Source organism: Felis catus, chromosome B3 (genome assembly GCF_018350175.1).
Source record: "Felis catus isolate Fca126 chromosome B3, F.catus_Fca126_mat1.0, whole genome shotgun sequence".
Classification (NCBI taxonomy): Eukaryota; Metazoa; Chordata; class Mammalia; order Carnivora; family Felidae; genus Felis; species Felis catus.
This window is the reverse complement of record NC_058373.1, coordinates 32,496,161-32,518,083: the sequence shown is the minus strand read 5'-3', so window position 1 is coordinate 32,518,083 and position 21,923 is coordinate 32,496,161. Positions and strand designations below refer to the sequence as shown.

The window sequence follows — 21,923 nt, the reverse complement described above, 5'->3', positions numbered from 1 at the left end:
TCTCTCTGACCCTCCCCCATTCATGCTCTGTCTCTCTCTGTCTCAAAAATAAATAAACGTTAAAAAAAATTAAAAAAAAAATTACTTGCACCGGGCACCTGGGTGGCTCAGTTGGCTGAGCGACTTGACTTCGGCTCAGGTCATGATCTCGGGGTTTGTAGATTAAAGCGTCATACCAGGCTCTGTGCTGACAACTCAGAGACTGGAGTCTGTTTCAGATTCTGTCTCTAGCTTTCTGCCCCTCCCCCGCTTGCGCGCGCGCGCGCTCTCTCGCTCTCTCTCTCTCTCTCTCTCTCTGTCTCTCTCTTAAATATAAATAAATGTTAAAAAATTATTTGCATTATAACTCTATTTTATGTGTTTGGTTAACATAGTCTCCATCCTCTGTATACTCTGCTTCTGACTTGACACAGACTCGGTGACTACCTAAAATCTTGGCAAGTGGGGTGGACACTTGGGAGAGATTGTGGAGACCACAGTTTTGCTCTGGTTGTGTAACCCTGGGCAAATCGCTTTGACCCTCAGGGCCTTATTTTGCCTCCCATCTATTCAATGGGGGGCAATAATCTCTTTTTTGCTTAATTCACAAGGTTGTTGGGAGGGCAAATGAAATAACAGATGTAGAAGTGCTTTGTCAACGACTCTAAATCACCCAGACCTGTCATTTAGTTGCACCTGCTGTTTGATTGAGGCACATCTTTTATTGCCTGCAGCATGCTACCTATTTGCTTCTCTCTTTTGGAGAGAACTTAAGGGTCTGGAGGGAGTAGGTCCACAGAACGAGGAGAAAATAGCCTTACTTCCTGAACGGCGGGTGGAATTGATGCTGTGTTGTGATGGGTTTGGGGTGGGCAGGGACACTGTCATCTGAAAGGCTGCTGTGAGTAAGGGAAATATACTTGTCCACGCAGCCTCAGTCAGCGAGCCTAGTCTCAGCGCGTAGTTACAGGGAGTCCGCCAGCTTTGGGAAATGTCCCAGTCTGAGGGGCTGGACCGTGACACGGGCGGCCTGAGGGAAGGTGAGGGCCTCAAGGATGTAGAGGAGAGGCCAACTACTATCTCCTAGCGTCCCAGCCCCTCCTCAAGGTGGAAGTTACTCTCTCCACTTTGCCAAGGAAGAGGAGAAGGTCACAAGAGTTCAGGTGCCCACAGCCTCAGAAGCATGCAGGAGTCTTCGGGCCCGTCCATTGGCTTCCACTAGTGGGGGAGGTGGGCTTTGGGCCGTCTCGCTTCCTGATTGGTTGGCTGCGCAGATTGGCAGGTGTCCGCCTGCAGTGCACGTCGGGAAGCTGAACATGGCGGAGGCGGGAAAAGAGCCTGCAGGCCTCGCGTTCCCGGGAGGAGGTGCCACCCAATGGCCTCTGCAGCGGTATGGACGCTTCATGCCCTCAGGCACCGGAGAGCCTCCTGGTCCTGGTCAGGGCGCGGGGACAGCCTCTTCCCTCACATGGAAGGTGAGGCCTGAGGGAGGGAAAAGCCGCGAGGCGCTCACTCCCGTGGGGTAGGTGGGGGAGGGAGGGTAGACCGTGGCCAGATGCCACGCAGGGTTCAGTCCTCGAATGCCATGCAGGCAGGAGGAGGGGACACCGCGGGACTGACAGGAATGGCTACAGCTAACAGAAAAAAAAAATCTATGTAATATCTCGTGTTTGGACCCAACACATTCTCAAAATAATTATGCAAGGGAGTAGTCATATATTTAATATAGATTTACTGAGCGTCAATTATGTGTTAGATTTTATTCAGGGTGATTGGGAATATATCATCAGTGAACAAGATCGAAATGGTCCCTACCCTCATTTATGTTTCCAGTCTAGCGGAGGACACAGTATTTATCCAAATAACTTTGTAATTATTAGACCGGTTCCATACCCCTTATGTGGAAGCAATGGTTGAATAGTCCATAACCAAGTTGTCACGCTACAGGCAGTCAAGCACTCCCACAGAAGAAGGACTAAATTTCAATCCTTGCTTTGCCACTGAATTTCTGTGACCTTGGTTAAGTTATGGATCCCCTCTGTACCTTATTTAACTTACCTTAAAATAGAGATAGTAATAGTAACCACTTCATAAGGCTGTTGTGAGCAATGAATAAGTCAACATATATACATTACTTAAATCAGTGCCTTATACATTTATAGAAGGGTTTGCTATTATTATTTTCTGTTGTGGTGGTGGTATGTTTGGTATATTTTAACGCCAAGCGTTGCTAATCATTCAGTTCCTTTCGATCTGGTTTGACTTAGTTGACCCTGAAGTTTTGGATTGTGCCTGTGTATGGTAGTGTGATTTGGGTAGCAATGGGTAGGAAAAGAGTAAAAGAACAGATATTTCAGGTAGAGTTTGCAGCAAATGCAAAGGCCCTACACCTGGAAAACCTCAGTGTGTATAATGTATGGAGAAAAGAATAAGGCTGGTATTTAGAGGACAAAGGGAATGATAGCATGAGGCGAGATTGTCTGGAGAGGTATACAGGTGCCTTGTGAACATCATCCTAAAACAAGCTGGAAGTCACTGAAGGGTTTTAAGTAGGAGAATCTTCATATTTGAAAGATCATTGGCCGAAGTCTGAAGACAGAATTGAAGGGGAATAGGAGTAGATTCAGGAAGATCACTTAGAATGCCATTGCACTAGGCAGGTGATGATGACTAGAGTGGGAAGGGGTGTTGGAGAGGATGACAGTGAGGTTGGGGAAATGGCATATTGAAACTATATTTTGGAGGCCAAAATGATAGGATTTGGAGCTTGATTGGGTAGGAGTGGTGAGAGTAAAGGACTTCTGGGCTTCTAGCAGGAGCAACTGGGTAAATGATAAAGGAATCGAGAACATTGGAGGAGGAACAGTGAGAGAAAGATCCAAGGCTTCAGTTTTGGATGTATTGAGTTCAAATGTGTTTATGAAACATTCATATGGAGATGTTGAGTCGATAGTTGGGTATACTGGTGTAGGAGAAAGATCTGGGTTGGAGATGTAAATATGTTATCAGGCTGAAGGTGGGTCAACAGCATGAAGATGGTGTTTGTAGTTACGAGATTACATGAAATTCCAGGACCAAGTCCCAAGATAGTCCAACATTTGTAGGTCAGGTAGAGTAGACAGAGTCCCTAAAGAAGACTGACAAGGGACAGGGAGTTGGGAGGCACCCAGGAGAAAGCAGGTCTATCAAAGCTACAGAAAGTTGTTTTAAGAGGGAGAGAACAGTGAACTTTGTTCAATGATGCTGCAAGGTAGAGAAAAATGATAACAAAGGGATGTCAGTTGGATTTAGCAACATGAAGGTCCTTATGGTCTTTACTAAGAGAAGTTTCAGTGGAGTGAAGTGCAAACCAGATGCAGTGGGTTGAAGAGTGACAGGTAGGTGAGGGAGTGGAGCTGACATTCCTAGATCATTCTTCTGAGAGACTTGGCTGTGGATGAGAGTAGAGATGGGGCATAATGAATTGTTTGCCAAATTTTTGAATATTATAGCTAGGGACATTACTTAAAGCTTGAAATCAATATATCTAGGGCCATAAAAAGGGAGTTCAATACTTAGTTGTACTCTTGTAGAATGCTTTCTATATTCTGGAAAATTATATAGGCTGCAAATGCAAAAAGGCATGAGTAAAGTTAAATAGAAGGATGACTGATCTATAATTGTGTCTTATAAAAAACCTGGGCATGTTTGAGGACATATTTAATTTCTGAGATTGCCCATAACATTCCTTCACACCTTCTCTTAACACCGCTTCAAACTCTTTCTCCCAAGGCATCCGTGTTGGGTGCGTTGGCTCAGATGTACATGGGTAACTCTTGGATTCTTGTTCTGCAGCCCAGAGGCCATGGACATTTGGCTATTGTAAGGAGTTCATTGTTATTGCAGTTATTTTTCCCTTCTCTTTGCAAAGCTCTTCATAATTGCTTATGAGGAATGGCACTTTTCAACAGTTCTCAAATGTTTGGCATAAAGCCACAGCTCCAGTGACAAGAGATGAAGTTGGCTTTTGCAGTGCTTTTGAAAACTGAACATTTGTACCTTCCTTTGAATCTGTGCTGAAGCATCCTACCTGCTGTGATCAGTTTCAGCCTAGGTCTGTCATTTTTCTTTTTGGAAAAGCGAAAGAGAAAACAAGATTTGTTCTATTTTATGTGCACTGTGACTATTGTGTAATAGTAATAATAAAAGATGAGCCATCTAAAGAACTGTACTAAGTCCCATGTGAATTTCTTATTTTAAAACTATGTGGTACCTGCAGTAAAAAATATGTGTTAGGTAAAGCATAAAAATATATTATTGTGGAGGATAGAATCATTCTGGTCGTCTTTTCCCTAGGGAACTTTCTCTCCCCCCCCCCCCCCCCCCAGGGAACTTTCAAGTTCAACCTTGGTTGAAATTATTTTGAATTTTTCATTTTTTTCTGAAATTATGGGGGGAACTGATCTGGTATTGTTCTATATAGTTATTTAATTACACAGAAGATTTTGTCACAGTGGCCACATGCTAATGCTCACAAAAATGTTGACTCGAGAAAGTATGGATAGTACAGCAAGTCTTCTAAGACTTGAAATCATGGTTGAGAGGGGAGGTCAAGTCTGAGACATAAATATTATATAGAGAACATCTAATATATGTATATCAATTGGATTTATTTGTCTGAATTAAATATTCTTAAAAAAAATTTTTTTTTTTAATTTTGAGGGTGGGCAGGGGCAGAGGAGGGGGAGAGAGAGAATCCCAAGCAGGCTCTGCACTGTCAGCACAGAGCCCCATGCGGCTCGAACTCACAAACCAGACCGTGAGATCATGACCTGAGCTGAAACCAAGAGTCAGTCGCTCAACCGACTGAGCCACCCAGGCGCCCCTGAATTGAATTATTCTTGATGAAGAGTTACTATCTGGAGATAAGTCAATCAGTGTTTGGAAGCAAATAAACTTTTTGTAATACTGTTAAAAAAAAAAAAAAGTATGGAAAAAGATCAAGAATTTAAAACTTTGCTATTCAGGTTTCATTGTGCATAAAATCACTTGGGGGAGGGGGTGCCTAGGTGGCTCAGTCGGTTAAGCATCCAACTTCAGGTCATTGAGGGTTCATGGATTCCAGCCCCATATCGGGCTCTGTGCTGACAGCTAAGAGCCTGGAGCCTGGTTTGGATTCTGTATCTCCTTCTGTCTCTGCTCCTTCCCCACTCGTGCTCTCTCTCTGTCTCTCAAAAATAAATAAACGTTAAAAAAAAAAAAGAACTCACTTGGGGATTCTTTTTTAATGCACATTTGACTCAGTAGGTCTGGTATGCAGAATAAAATTCTGTAGTTCTAACAAGTTTCCAGGTGATGCTGATGCTCTGGTTATAGAACCACACTTGGAGAGGCAAGGGTTTAAAAGACCTTGAATGAAATGGGCAACCATACAATAAAATTAATAAAATGAATTTATGGAGTTATGAAGTAAGGCAAGTAGATTCATAATGAAAGTGCAGATGTTTTGTTAATAGGGTTAATATTTAAGCCATCTGTCATTTAAGTGGAATGAGCAAATGAAATACAAACTTGAACTTGATTTTATTTTATTTTATTTTTAAAATTAAAAAAAAAATTTTTTTTAACGTTTATTTATTTTTGAGACAGAGAGAGACAGAGCATGAACAGGGGAGGGGCAGAGAGAGAGGGAGACACAGAATCTGAAACAGGCTCCAGGCTCTGAGCTGTCCGCACAGAGCCCAACGCGGGGCTCGAACTCACGGACTGTGAGATCATGACCTGAGCCGACGTCAGACACTCAACCGACCAAGCCACCCAGGCGCCCCATTTAACTTGATTTTAAATCCTTACATCTGTTAGCCCAAGCCTTTCTGAAAAGATTATCACAATAACAGATTGGTCCATTTTGTGTATTTTACATCTGAATATAATTTGTTATACTAATTTCAGAATAATTTTGAAAGGTGGTGTTAATTGTAGGTTCCTTTTAAATTAAAGTTTTATCACGTTTTTCAGATTTCAGGATTTCTTAGACATGCCCTAATTGGTTGAACCTGACAATTTCTTATTTTTCCCTTTCAAAGGGAAAAAAAATCAACCTTTAATTTTTATAGGAGGAACTTAAAATAATTGCCCTACTTAGAAATTAAGAAACAGAATATGAAGTTTGTACTTGAGATGAACTACGAAATGCGGATTCAACATAAAATATACTTCGGGTCCTCTCTATAGTGGTCTTTTTTTTTTTTTTTTCCGTTGTATTCCTAGTGCCTAAATACCAACTAGCATATGATAGTTCCTCAGTAAATGTTTGAGTGTATGCTAATTTTTCTAAACTTTCCTTATGATGATGTGATAATTATGACATGATAGCTACTGTTTATTCAGTGTTTACTTTGGTATGTTTCTTATAGAAGCCCTATGAAGCAAATATTATCATACCATTTTATAGATAAGTAAGCCAAAATTCAGAGAGGTTCAGTGGCTTGCCCAGGAACAGAGATAAGAGTTTATTCAGAGTCTGGTTTTTCTGCCTCCAAAGCTTGTGCTTTTAACCACTATGCTGTTTGTCTTTGAAGAGTTAATATTTCATATGGGGAATAACAGTTCAATTATGTAGATGAGGGATTTTTGAGATTAACACACAGGGTGAAAATGATAAAAATGACAGTTTTTTTTTTTTTTTTTAAGGAAAATTTAAGATTCAGTAAAACCCCAAGAAAACTATTTTTAAAATAGCAAAGTAGTAGTTCTTCTTTACATGACTGGTAATTTTTGATTGGATGCTTGATGTTGTGAATTTTACCCTGTTGGATGCAGGATATTTTTGTATTCCTATAAATATTCTTGACTTTTCTGGGATAAGTTATCTGGAAACAGTTTGATCCTTTCAGGTCTTGCTTTAAAGCTTTGTCAGGTTGGGACCAGAGCAGCATTTGATCTAGGGCTAATTTTTTCCTCACACCTGAGGCAAAACTCTTCGGCCTATCCTACCCAATGAGAAATTATGAGGGTTTTCACCTGAGCTGATGAGAACAGGCACTATCCCCTGCCCTATGTGAGGTCTCTGGATTGTTGTCTTAAATCCTTTCAGGTGTTTTTTTTGCCCAGCCTCACACACACACACACATACATGCTGAAGAGTTGAGTCTCTGCAGGCATTGGGAGTTCTTTTTTCTGGTATTCTGTCCTGTGAACTGTAGCCACACTGTCCTTCCTGCACTCACAGCTCTATTCCCTAAACTCAGGAACACCTCACCTGGTTCTGCCTGAGCTCCTCATCTTTCTACTTTGGCCTGGAAACTTTCTCCAGGCAGTTGTAAGGCTCCCCTTTGTTTCCTGTTATTTCTCAGGAATCATGTTTTTTATTACCTAATATCCAGTGTCTTGAAAACTGTTGTGTCCTCTAATTTGCCCTTTTTTTTTTAGTTGTTTCAGGCAGGAAGGTAAATTCGGTCCCTGTTATTTTCTTGGCCAGAAATGGTGGGTCATTTGATTTGGTTCCACTTTGTCATTCTCCACGTCAGTTCATCAGTTCAACAAAATATTATTAAATTATCTACTGGGTACTTAGCATTTAGTGAGGCACTGGAGAGGCTATGGAGCTGTCCTTATGTTTCATCATGATCTTTTTTTTTTTTTTTTTTTAGCATTTATTTATTTTTGAGAGAGAGAGTACATGCCAGTGGGGGAGGGACAGAGAGAGGGAGACGGAAGATCTAAAGCAGGCCCCAACACGGACAGCAGAGAGCCCGAGTGGGGCCCAAACCCATGAGCTGTGAGATATGACCTGATCCGAAGTCGAAGTCGATGCTTAACAGACTAAGCCACCCAGGCGCCCCTCTTCACGCTCTTAAAATAACAGAGCATCAAGCACAGGATAACAAGGATGGGTAGCACCTGATCATAGAGCAGTGTTTCTCAAGGTGTAACGGGCACATTGCTTTCAACAGTGTCTTGGGGTATGTACTGAAAATGCAGTTTTGTGGTTCCTGTGCTAGACCTAATGAACCAGTCTCTGGGAGTGATGCTCCAGGTTATGTTTATGTACTGCAATCCATTCTCATGCTCCAATTCTGAAGGAAGGGTGGGGAAGAAGGAATAACTGACAAAGTAATTGATACTATATAGCTGTTTACAATTTGTAGAGTATTTTTGTAAACCTCTTCCAATTCTCACAACTTTTTAGATCTGTCTTACTACCATTTTATAGAGGAAGTTGAGGCCTGCCCAGGTTAAATGGCTTGCCAGAGGTTTTACGTAGGAAGTAGAAGAATTCGTTCCAAAACTCAAGTCTTAATACAAGCCAGTCCTCATTCTGTTGTACACTGCTGCTTCCTACATTGGTATTTTCTCTTAATGTAGATGTAGGAATATCATTGAGAGTTATTATTCTTTCATGCAGCTTGCTTTTTTTAAAGAGTTAACAGTTATGTTTTGTATTAGAATTGATATTGACTCTGAGTAACAATATAAAATAACAGTGGATTAAATGAGATGAAAGTTTATTATTCTCCACATGAAAGTTCAGGGCTGATATGACACTCCACAGTGTTAGGAACTGAGGAGCCTGTTTTGTTCCTCTGCCCCGTGTGGCCATGGTCAAATAGTCCAAGATAGAATTGATACTCCAGCTTGGTGGAGAGAGGGATCAAGAAGTTAAAGGCTATACACATGCTGTCTCTTAAGGAAGATTTCCCATAAGCTGCCACATGATACTACCTCCTACGGCACGGTGGCCAGGACTTGGACCTGAGGCCATCGTAACTGCATGGGCAGCTGGCATATGTAGTCTGTATTCCACGAGATCATGTGTCCAGCTAAAACCCAGCAGTTCTGTTACCATGTAGAAAGGAAAATGGATATTAGAGAATAGCTAGAAGTCTGCCACACACTCTTCTGAATCTGGAGACTGCTAAAAAATGAAGGCTTATTCCTAGGTTCCCTGGTTGGAACTGAAAGGCATTTTCTAATAACAATAGCAATAACCAAAAAAAAAAAAAACAAAACCCTGTTATTTAGTGCATAATTGCTGTGTGGCAATAGGTATGTATCATTACTTGTTTGTTTGTTTGTTTTTGCTCTGGGTGTTATGCTGTTGTAATTGTTTTTATTGTTACTATTAACACTTAGCATTTCTATGAAACAGCAAAAACACTGAATTTTATAGTTTGGTAATGGGTATGTAGCAGGATCACTTTTATTAGCATATATACTCTACTAGTTTGTTGAAATAATTTATGAGGCACTTTAGCTACCAAGAGGGAAGCAGCTGATAGCCTACTTAGCAGTTTTGCATGTTTTTCATATTTTGTAATGCATAAATTCCTTAGGGCCAATATATACAACTGTGACACTTTCTGAGGGGCCTCAAAAGCAGGAAAAAAAAAAAAAAACCCTTAATCAAGTACATAATTTGTCACATCTGGAGAGTAATGCTGTTTTAACCTTTCATCTAAGTATATTTGAAATATTTTTCTATATTTTCATATATTTCTTTTAACTGTTTTCCTTTTAACTTTAGTGTTATAGTGCAGTCTTGCACAAATACATGCATATAAAATATTAGAATATAAAAATATGCATGTATCTGATTTAACCAATGTATAAACTGTGTCTGAAAAACGAGCTTGTAATAGATAGGCTCTATATCTTAGTGCATCCTATTGTATTGATGTCAAAACACCACAATAGACAGAGGTCAGGTTGATGTAAACCTCCCCCCCCCAGTTTTATTGAGATATAATTGACATATAACGTTAAGTTTTTGATACACAACATAATGATTTGAAATATGTAAATATTGTGAAATGATTACCACAGTAAGTTTAGTTAACATCTGTAACCTTACATAGTTATACATTTTTTTCCTTGTGATGAGAAGCTTTAAGATCTACCCCCAGCAGTTTTCAAATATATAATCCAGTGTTGTTAGCTGTAGTCATCATGTTGTATATTGTATCCCCAGAACTTATAAGTGGAAGCCTGTACCTTTTGACCACTTTCACCTATTTTGCCCGCCTCTATTCTCCACCAATCTGTTTTCTGTTTCTATGAGTTTGGCTTTTTTTTTTTTTTTCAGATTTCACATGTAGGTAAGGTCATGCAGTATTTATCCTTCTGTGTCTGGCTTATTTTACTTAGCATAATGCCCTCAAGTTTCATCCATATTGCTTCAAATGGCAGGATTTCCTTCTTTTTCATGGCTGAATAATACTTCATTGTGTATGTATAAGTCTCAAATTATCTTTATCCTTTCATCTGTCTCTTGACCCTTAGATTGTTTTCATGTCTTGGCTATTGTAAATAATGGTGCAGGAAACATGGAGGTGCAGATATCTCCTTAAGGTAGTGATTTCATTTTCTTCAGATATGTACCCAGAAGTGGATTTGCTAGATGATGTGGTGGTTCTTTTAATGTTGTTTTTTTTTTTTTTTTGAGGAACCTCTATACTGTTCTCCTTCATAGTTATACGAATTTACATTCCCACCAACAGTGTACAAGGGTTTCCTTTTTTCCATATCCTTGCCAGCACTTGTTATCTCATGTCTTTTTCATAATAGCCATTCTAACACATCTGAGGTGATAACATATTGTGGTTTTGATTTATATTTCCCTGATGGTTAGTGATATTGAGCCTTATATCATGTACCTTTTGAACATCTTTGGGAAAATGTCTTTTCAGGTCCTTTGCGCATTTAAAAATTGGATTATGTGCTTTTTTGCTATTGAGTTATATGAGCTGCTTGTATATTTTGGATGTTAACCCTTTGTTAGATATGTGGTTTGCAAATATTTTGCCTTATCCATTGGTTGTCTTTTCATTTTGTTAATAGTTTCTTTTTTTATGCAGAAACTTGTTAGTTTGATGTAGTCTACTTGTTTATTTTTGCTTTTGTTTCTTGTGCTTTAGTTGTCATATCCAAAAAAATCATTACCTAGACCAGTGTCAAAGAGCTGTTTCCCTGTGTTTTCTTCTAGAAGTTTTATGGTTTCAGGTCCTACAGTTAAATTTTCAATCCCTTTTGAGTTAATTTTTGTGAGTGATGCAAGATGGGGTACTAGTTTCATTTTTTTTGCATGTGAATATCCAGTTTTCCCAGCACCGTTTATTGAAGAAACTGTCTTTTCTCCATTGAGTATTCTTGGATCCCTTGTCAAATATTACTTGACTGTATATGCATGGGTTTATTTCTAGGTTCTCCATTCTGTTCCATTGGTCTATGTGTCTGTTTTTGTGCCAATACCGTGCATACTTTTTTTGATGACCTAAATCTTAAGCCACATTTAGGTTAGAAACTAAAAAGAAGAGAAGATGTGAACAGGATAAATGTTCTCTCTGACAAATTAAAATTAATGTCTTTTTCTCTGATGACTTGGTCATTAGAGATAACATTTTTCTTTGAGCTTTCCATATTGTGCTAATGTGAACATTTCAGTAAAATGCTAAATCATCACTCATTAAAAATATTTCCCAAGAACCAGAAATAAGTAATTTCTTTTCTCAGATGCCTGGATTATACTAGGCATTATGATATTTGGAATTTGTAGAGTTAGGACACTGCATGTAGTATTCCTATGCTTTGTGTAAGCTAAATGCTTTCCTTAACCATAATTCTACCTATTCAACAAAGAAAATGGAAGGCTCTTATAAAACTTTTTGTTGTAAAGAAATTCAAACATAATCAAAGATAGATAAAAGAGTATAGTAAACTCACATGTATGTATCACCAGCTTCAATGGTTATCAACTCATGACCAATCTGGTTTCATCTATATCCTGTGTCCATTGTGTTATTTTGAAGGAAATCTCAGACAGCATACCATTTCATCGATTATTTCAATTACCTCTAAAAGATAAGGGACCAGGGGCGCCTGGGTGGCTTGGTTGGTTAAGCATCTGACTTTGGCTCAGGTCATGATCTCACGGTCCGTGAGTTCAGGCCCTGCGTTGGGCTCTGTGCTGACAGCTCAGAGCCTGGAGCCTGTTTCAGATTCTGTGTCTCCCTCTCTCTCTGCCCCTCCCCTGTTCATGCTCTGTCTCTCTCTGTCTCAAAAATAAATAAACGTTAAAAAATTTTTTTTTAAAAAATAAAAGATAAGGGACCAGTTTTTGTTTTATTTTATTTTTTTTAGAGAGAGAGAGAAAGTGTGCGCACATGTGCACATGCAAATGAGCAGGGGAGGGGCAGAGAGAAGGAGAAGGAGAGAGCATCTCAAGCAGGCTCTGTGCTATTGGTACAGAGCCAGACACAGGCTGGATCTCACAAATCATGAGATTGTGACCCGAGCTGCAATCAAGAGTCCCGACAATCCGACACTTAACTGACTGAGCCACCCAGGTGCCCCTGGATGCTGACTTTTCTTTCTTTCTTTTTCTTTCTTTTTCTTTCTTTTTTCTTCCTTCCTTCCTTCCTTCCTTCCTTCCTTCCTTCCTTCCTTCCTTCCTTCCTTCCTTTCTTTTGTTTTCTTTCTTTTGTTTTCTTTCTTTTTCTTTCTTTCTTTTTCTTTCTTTTCTTTCTTTCTTTCTTTCTTTCTTTCTTTCTTTCTTTCTTTCTTTCTTTCTTTCAAAATGTTTATTTACTTATTTTGAGAGAGACAGAGAGTGTATGCACACACATGTGAGTGGGGGAGGGGAGAGAGAATATCCCAAGCAGGTTCTGTACTGTCAGCATGGAGCCTGATGTGGAGTTCAGACTCACGAACAATGAGATCATGACCCTAGCCAAAACCAAGAAGAGTTGGATGCTTAACCAACTGAGCCACCCAGGCACCCCTGGATGCTGATTTTTAATAACTGCTCAAGGTGGGGTGCCTGGGTGGCTCAGTTAGTTAAGTGTCTGATTTTGGCTCAGGTCATGATCTCGTGGTTTGTGGGTTTGAGCCCTGAGCCGGGCAGAGCCTGGAGCCTGCTTTGGATTCTGTTGCTCTTCCTCTCTCTGCCCCTCCTCTGCTCATGCTTTGTCTTTCTCTCTCTGTTTCTCAATAATAAATAAACGTTAAAAAAATTAATAACTGCTCAAGGAAAGGTAATTGGTATTTGGTTTGGATTTGGGAAGGAAAGACTGTAAGGATGCAAGCTACGGTTTTTCCTAACTCCTTAGAAACTTCTAATTAGACAATTTCAGAATGTATGAGCATACTTTTAAGATCTTTTAGATGAAGGATTGCAACAAATATTTGAAAAATAGTATTATATACCCAGGTATTTGTGTAACCCTCTCATGCCTTCAAGTCTTTGCTCAAGCCTCACCTTCTCATGATGCCTACTGTGACCACATATTTATATTGTAACTTTCATGCCCTGTCTTTACACTCCTATTCTCTTGACCCTGCTTTACTATTTCCCTACCTCCTAGCACTTTCTGATATACTAGATTATTTATTTATTTATTATGTTAAGTGATGTGCCTAGAGCATTTGATACCCAGAGTGGATAATTTTTTTTAACATTTTTTATTTATTTTTGAGAGAGAGAGGGAGAGAGAGAGACAGACAGACACTGAGCACGAGCAGGGGAGGGGCAGATAGAGAGGGAGACATAGAATCTGAAGCAGACTCCAGGCTCTGAGCTGTCATCACTGAGCCTGAGGTGGGGCTTAAACTCATGAACCACGAGATCATGACCTGAGCTGAAGTTAGACGCTTAACTGACTGAACCACCCAGGCGCCCCTGGAGTGGATAACTTTTTTTAAAAATGTTTATTTATTTTTGAGAGAGGACAGAGCACAAGCGGGAGAGGGGGTAGAGAGAGAAGAAGACACAGAATCTGAAGCAGGTTCCCGGCTCCGAGCTGTCAGCCCAGAGCCTGATGCGGGGCTCAAACCCATGAACCACGGGATCATGACCTGAGCTGAAGTCAGATGCTTAACAGACTGAGCCACCCAGGTGCCCCTGGAGTGGATAATTTTTTAACACTCCACTTCCCTAAATGATGACATTATTTTCATAAAATTTTCACAAATGAAATTGTTCATTTATTTTGTAGATAGTAAATTTTTCTATTGAGCTTCATTATTATACTCATGGCAGTAAAATCAATGAGAAAAGGGAAATACACATTATAGTATAAGACAGGAAAAAAGCATAACTCCTTAGCCAATTGTTTTTACATCTTGTTAACTGAACTTTGATTCTTTGGTTAGAGGCTGATACTTTATGTAATTAATCACCCACAAACTAACAAATGATTAAAAAACCTGAATCTCCAATGGTACAATCTAAGCAACTAATGATAAAATTGCTGTTTTGTTCTCCTTTTTGTTCTTTAGTTTGGAAACATTTAATAATTTAAAATGTTAAAGTTATTATTAAAGTGTAGTAAAATACTTTTAGTGTGAGCTAAAATTTACACTTCAACAAAATGTCCCATCTTGTCAGTTGCACTTATAATAAACACAAATCTAAATACCAAGAGGTCCCAGATTTTGAGTAACTTAAATCCGTTTTTTTGTCTTTACAATCAGTGTGCTATCATTGTTTATTTTGAATCTAGTTTAAATGCAGAAGGACATAGTACCACAGGTTTGAAGTAAACTGCATCCTAAGAAAGAGTTGGAGACAAGAACTTTGCATTAAACAAGCTTGAAGTATTTCAAATCTTTGTGAGCTATTCTTGAAACAAATGTATGTGGTTAAGTCTGCATTTAAGTGGGCCAACGTTATAACTGGGAGTTTTCCAAATGAATGCGTAAAAGACCAAGTTTATTAAAGAATAACAATATGATAATTTGAAGCTTACATATGTGTTATTTAAACTTAGCAGTAATTGTAGCAGTTGTTTGGAACTAAGACCAACAAAAGACTTCTTTCAGGGAGTATTTTCTCAGTGACATTGATTAGAATTGTGGGCATGTGGTGGTAGTAAAAAGCAGAGTGCTTGTTAGTCAGTTTGACTATTGTTTATAAATTCTTGACAAAGCATTCCCTTATTGCCTGAACCAGGATTGACTGCTCTCAACATCCCACCCTTAGAGTGCCACTAATTATACTTGTTTATTGTAGTCTCTACCCTTGCCCAGCATCCCATCCCACATTAGCTCCATGAGGCCAACTAATATTTTGTTCAGTGATGTATCACATCTTTCAAAAAAAAAAAAAAACAACACACTTGACATCTAGTAGGTGCTCAATAAATATTTGTTGAATGAACAAATGAATGAATGAAGCTCAAGGTCAGGGACATTCCTTGCCATGTTTTTTTTTTTCTTTCCAAAATAGTTATAAAAGAAATTGGTGTATAGTGGATAGTACTTTGTTAATGTTAACCTAGTGAAATGCTTGATATATGGTGTTTTTGATCTCTACAGAAGAGTTTAGAATTTTTATTACTGCTATAAAAAATTGCCACAAACTTAGTGGCTTATGACAACTCAAACTTATTCTTTTATAGTTCTCGTGGTCAAAATAGGTCTTATGGGGCTAAAATCAAGGTGTCGGCAGGCTGCATTCTTTCTGGAGGCTCTAGGGGAGAATCTTTTTCTTTCCTGTTCCAGCCTCTAGTGGCTACCTGAATTCCTTGCCTTGTACTACCTTCCATCTTCCAAAGCCATCAATCACATTTCCGTCTCTGACTCTTCTGCCTCCTCTTTCCTTTATAAGAACTCTTGTGATTATATTGGGCCCCCCTGGACAATCCAGGCGCTCTCTCATCTCAAGATCCTTAACTTGCATTGCCTCTGCAGAGTCTCCTTTGCCACATAAGAAAGCATAATCATAGGTTCTAGAGATTAAGACATGGAAGTCTTTGAGGGGCCATTATTCTGCCTGCCTCAGCATTGTACCAATACTAGATGTTCCTATCCGTGAACAAAATGTCTCACTCCATAGATTTACATGTTCTTAAATTTCTGTCAATTTTCAGTGTGCAGGTCTTTCACTTTTCCTCATATTTATCCCTAAGTATTTCATATTTTTGATGCTGTGATAAATGTTGATATTTTTAAAATTTCAAATCCTTTTTTATTACAGTTTATTTATTTTGAGAGAGAGAGAGAGTGTGTGCGCATGTGCAGGAGGGGCAGAGAGAATATCCCAAGTAGGCTCCACGCTGTCAGCATGGAGTCTAGCATGGGGCTGAAATCCAGGAACCGTGAGATCATGACCTGAGCCAAAATCAAGAGCTGGGCACTTAACTGACTGAGCCACACAAGTGCCCCTAAAATTTCAAGTTCTAATTGTTCTTTACTAGTTTGTATACATTTAGTTTTCCTTTATTGCTCTTGTATCCTGTAACCTTTCTAGAATTCATTTATTCTAGGAAAATCAATTGGACTTTCTACATAAGTGATCCTGTTGTTTGTGAATTAAGACAGTTTTACTTCTTTCTTTACAATCTGGGTGTTTTCTTTCTTTTTCTTGCCTGATTGCAATTGTTAGAACCTCCAGGACAGTGTTGAATAGGAGTAGTGAGAGCTAATGTTGTTTGTCTTGTTCTTTATCTTAGAGAGAAAGCTTTTAGTCTTTCACTCTTAAGTATGATGTTAACTGTAGGTTTTTCATAGATGCCCTTTGTCAGCTCTAGGAAATTCCTTCTATACCTGGTTTGCTGAGTTTTTAAATCAGGAATGGATGTTAGATTTTGTCAGATGCCTTTTCTGTATTCTGTCATTATTGAGGTGATCATATGGTTTTTCTTTTTGAGTTTGTTAAAATGGTGAATTACATTCATTTCAAAATACTTCCTAATTTCCCTTTTAATTTCTTATTTGCTCATGGGTTATTTAGAAATATACTATGTAGTTTCAAAATATCTGGGGATTTTTTTCAGAGATTTTTCTGTTAGTGATTTCTAGTTTAATTGTGCTCAGAGAACATACTTATAAATTCACCAAGACTTGTTTTATGGCCCAGAATTTTGTCTGTCTTGGTAAATGCTTTCTGTACACTTGAGAAGAATGTGTATTTTTGCTGGTATTGGGTGAAGTATTCTATAAATATCAATTGGATTATGTTGGATGATAGTGTTGTTCAAGTCTACTATATACATTTGTTGATTTTCTATGTACTTGTTCTATCAATTTTTGAGAGAGGGGTATTGACATCTCTGAATGTAATTGTGGATTTGTCTGTATCCCCCTACAGTTCTATCAATTATTGCTTCATGTATTTTTAAGCTTTGTTATTGGAGACACAAATGTTTAGGATAATTATGTCTCTTGATTAACCTACTCCTTTATCAATAAAAATGAAATGACCTTCTCTATACTTTTTGATACTCTTGCCTAATGTTAATATAGATACTTCAATTTTCTTTTGACTAGTATTTGCATGATATTATATTTTCCCCACTCTTTTGTTTTTAACCTGTTCATGTTTTTATATTTAAAATGTGGGGTGCCTGGGTGGCTCAGTCGGTTAAGCATCCAACTTCGGCTCAAGTCATGATCTCCTATTTCGTGGGTTCGAGCCCTTCATTGGGATCTGTGCTGACAGCTCAGAGCCTGGAGCCTGCTTCGGATTCTATGTCTCCCTCTCTCTCTACCCCTCCCCTGCTCGTGCTCTTTCTGTCTGTCTGTCTCTCTCTCTCTCAAAAATATAAACACTTTTTCTTGAAATTTTAGATTCTTCTTTTATTTATTTATTTTTCTCATTCTGGTTTTTTTCTTCATTTAATTTTTTATTTAATTTTTTATTCAATTTTTTATTTTAACTTACATCCAAGTTAGCATATAGTGCAACAATGATTTCAGGAGTAGATTCCTTAATGCCCCGTGCCCATTTAGCCCATCCCCCTGCCCACAACCCCTCCAGCAACCCTCTGTTTGCTCTCCATATTTAAGAGTCTTTTATGTTTTTGTCCCCCTCCCTGTTTTTATATTATTTTTGCTTCCCTTCCCTTATGTTCATCTGTTTTGTATCTTAAAGTCCTCATATGAGTGAAGTCATGTGATATTTGTCTTTCTCTGACTAATTTCGCTTAGCATAATACCCTCTAGTTCCATCCACGTAGTTGCAAATGGCAAGATTTCATTCTTTTTTATTGCTGAGTGGTACTCCGTTGTATATACATATATGTATATATACCACGTCTTCTTTATCCATTCATCCATTGATGGACATTTGGGCTCTTTCCATAGTTTGGCTATTGTTGATAGTGCTGCTATAAACATTGGGGTGCATGGGCCCCTTAGAAACAGCATACCTGTATCCCTTGGATAAATACCTATTAGTGCAATTGCTGGGTTGTAGGGTGGTTCTATTTTTAATTTTTTGAGGAACCTCCATACTATTTTCCAGAGTGGCTGCACCAGCTTGCATTCCTACCAGCAGTGCAAAAGAGATCCTCTTTCTCCTCCTCCTCGCCAACATCTGTTGTTGCCCGAGTTGTTAATGTTAACCATTCTGACAGGTATAAGGTAGTATCTCATTGTGGTTTTGATTTGTTTTTCCCTGATGATGAGTAATGTTGAGCATTTTTTCATGTTTTGGTTGGCCATCTGGATGTCTTCTTTGGAGAAGTGTCTATTCATGTCTTTTGCCCATTCCTTCACTGGATTATTTGTTTTTTGGGTATTGAGTTTGATAAGTTCTTTATAGATTTTTGGATACTAACCCATTATCTGATATGTCATTTGCAAATATCTTCTCCCATTCCATTGGTTGCCTTTTAGTTTTGCTGAGTGTTTCCTTTGCTGTGCAGAAGCTTTTTATTTTGATGAGGTCCCAGTAGTTCATTTTTGCTTTTGTTTCTCTTGCCTCCAGGGACATGTTGAGTAACAAGTTGCTGTAGCCAAGGTCAAAGAGATTTTTGCCTGCTTTCTCCTCGAGGATTTTGATGGCTTCCTGTCTTACATTTAGGTCTTTCATCCATTTTGAATTTTTTTTGTGTGTATGGTGTAAGAAAGTGGTCCAGGTTCATTTTTCTGCATGTCGCTGTCCAGTTTTCCCAGCACCACTTGCTGAAGAGACTGTCTTTGTTCCATTGGATATTTTTTCCTGCTTTGTCAAAAGTTAGTTGGCCATACGTTTGTGGGTCCATTTCTGAGTTCTCTATTCTGTCACGTTGATCAAGTGTCTGTTCTTGTGCCAGTACCATACTGTCTTGATGATTACAGCTTTGTAATACAGCTTGAAGTCTGGGATTGTGATGCTTCCTGCTTTGGTTTTCTTTTTCAAGATTGCTTTGGCTATTCGGGGTCTTTTGTGGTTCCATACAAATTTTAGGATTGTTTGTTCTAGCTCTGTGAAGAATGCTAGTGTTATTTTGATACGTATTGCATTGAATATGTAGATTGCTTTGGGTAGTATTGATGTCTTAACAATATTTGTTCTTCCTACCCAGGAACGTGGAATATTTTTCCTTTTTTTGTGTCTTCTTCAATTTCTTTCATAAGCTTTCTATAGTTTTCAGTGTATAGATTTTTCACCTCTTTGGTTAGATTTATTCCTAGGTATTTTAAGGTTTTTGGTGCAATTGTAAATGGGATCAACTCCTTGATTTCTCTTTCTGTTGCTTCATTGTTGGTGTATAGAAATGCAACCGATTTCTGTGCATTGATTTTATGTCTTGCCACTTTGCTGAATTAATGGATCAGTTCTAGTAGTTTTTTGGTGGAATCTTTTGGATTTTCCATATAGAGTATCCTGTCATCTGCAAAGAGTGAAAGTTTGACCTCCTCCTGGCCGATTTGGATGCCTTTTATTTCTTTGTGTTGTCTGATTGCTGAGGCTAAGACTTCTAATACTATGTTGAATAACAGTGGCAAAGTGGTCATCCTTGTCTTGTCCCTGACCTTCGGGGGAAAGCTCTCAGTTTTTCCCCATTGAGGATGATATTAGTGTTGGGTCTTTCATATATGGCTTTTATGATCTTGAGGTATGATCCTTCTATCCCTACTTTCTTAAGAGTTTTTATCAAGAAGGATAATGTATTTTGTCAAATGCTTTCTCTGCATCTGTTGAGAGGATCATGTGGTTCTTGTCCTTTCTTTTATTGATGTGATGAATCACATTGATTGTTTTGTGGATATTGAACTGCGCCTGCATCCCAGGTATAAATCCCAGTTGGTCGTGGTGAATAATTTTTTTAATGTATTGTTGTATCCAAAACTAAATACACGTTTTAAAAAATAAAATGCATTTCAGGGTGTCTGGGTGGCTCAGTTGGTTGAGCCTCCGACTCCGGCTCCGGTCATGATCTCACAATTTGTGAGTTTGAGCATCCATTAGGCTCTGTGCTGACAGCTCAGAGCTTGGGGCCTGCTTCAGGTTCTATGTCTCCCTCTCTCTCTGCCCCTCCCCTGCTCACACTCTGTCTCTCTCAAAAATGAATAAACATTAAAATATAAATAAAATAAATTAAAGTGCATTTCTTATAGGCAGGGTATAGTCATACCTTTTTGTCCTGTTAGATTGTCTTTTATTCGGGTATTTAAGCCATTTACACTTAATGTGATCGATCATTGATAGGGTGGGTATAAGTGTATAATCTTGGTATTTGTTTTGTGCTTGTCCCATCTGTTCTTTGTTCCCTTTTTATTCTTATTCTGACTTTCAGATTGAGTATTGTTTATAATCCCATTTATCAATTACATTTTAAAGAAAATAGGTAGATAACAAGTAAATATAAAGTAACAAAAGTGGAAAGAACTATGGAGGAAAGCAAAGCTGGAAAAAGGAATAGGAGCCATCTGGTTTGGCAATGAGAGGAATTGGTGGCAGTTTTCAGTAGGATGGTCAGGAAAGGTATTACCTGAAAAGGTGATATTTAAGCAAAGACTTGAAGAAGTTGAAGGAGTGAGTTATGTGAATATAAGAGAATTTTAGATAGAACAGGACTGAAAAAGCCCTGAGATTTATAATCACGAATTTTCCTAGTAGGTTCAAAGAGCAGCAAGGAGGCCAGTGTGGATGGAGCAGAGTGCCCAAGGGTGATGAGAGCAAAGGGGCAGTAGGGGCTGGGTTGTAGAATACTTTGCATGAGTTTCCGAATGAGATGCAGGGCTACTGCAGGGCTTTGAGCTGGAAATAACATGATCTAACTTAGGTTTTAAAAGGATCACTCTGGAGGGGGCTCCTGGGTGGTTCAGTTAGTTAAGTGTCTGACTCTTGATTTCAGCTCAGGTCATGATCTCACAGTTCACAGGATCAAGCTGCTTGTCGGGCTCTGTGCTGATAGCATGGAGCCTCCCTCTCTCTCTGCCCTTCCCTGGTCACACTTTCCCTCCCACTCTCTCAAAATAAATAAACTCTAAAAAAAAAAAAAAATCACTCTGCTTACTTTATTGAGAATAAATTGTGTGTGTGTGGGGAGCAAGAACACAAAGGGAAAGCCATTTAGGAGGTTATTATGTTAATACAACTGGAGATGGTAACTCAGACCAGACCCGTGAGAAGTGATTGGATGCTGAATATTTTGAAGATAGACATGAAGGATATGCTGATGGATTGATTTGGATATGAGGAAAGGAGAGGATTTAAGAATGATTCCACCATTTACCTAAGAATTATATTCTTTGATGTGAAACTGTGGGAGTCAGATACCTACAACAGCCTGGTATGTGGTATGCATTTTGTGTTGGGAAGGCAGTCTTTTGTGCATGTAGTCTTTCAGGTCTTTTAGCCAAGACCATAAGAATGGGTCTGAAGCCTGGAACACTTCCTTTACCAAGGGAGAGTCCTCATAGCCCATGCTCCTTTGTTCTGCTTAAGTGTTATATGGCACCCAGCCAACCCTACTGCTGTATCTGTCCCTTTGGGGGAGGGAATGGCGTCCTTCTGCTGCAGCACCAGAGGGCTGAGAACAGGCCAACTGCTCTGTGTGGCTGCTGAGAGGGACCTGTTCTCTCTCCCCCGCCAGGGGGAACTGACCCCCACTACTCATGCTCATCTTGCTCTATTTATTCTGTATGTGAGTAAAGTGCTGTTCCATCCAGTACTTGACTGTGTTGTGTTTTCCATAGTGACTCCAGTACCAAAATGCAGTGGGCAGAAATGGTTGGATTTCTACTCCTGGTGATAG

At 39.0% G+C, this 21,923-nt stretch overlaps 1 protein-coding gene across 1 annotated transcript in view; it reads left to right on the top strand.

The window, feature by feature from the left end:
• The first annotated feature begins 893 nt into the window (after nucleotides 1-893).
• The window catches only part of REC114 (REC114 meiotic recombination protein), a 106,711-nt gene continuing 85,681 nt past the window's right edge, over nucleotides 894-21,923 (top strand). The window contains exon 1 of the mRNA XM_019832084.3: nucleotides 894-1,454. Within this exon, the coding sequence (XP_019687643.3) occupies nucleotides 1,296-1,454 (159 nt within the window). The 5' untranslated portion in view covers nucleotides 894-1,295. The remainder of the gene's footprint in view (nucleotides 1,455-21,923) is intronic.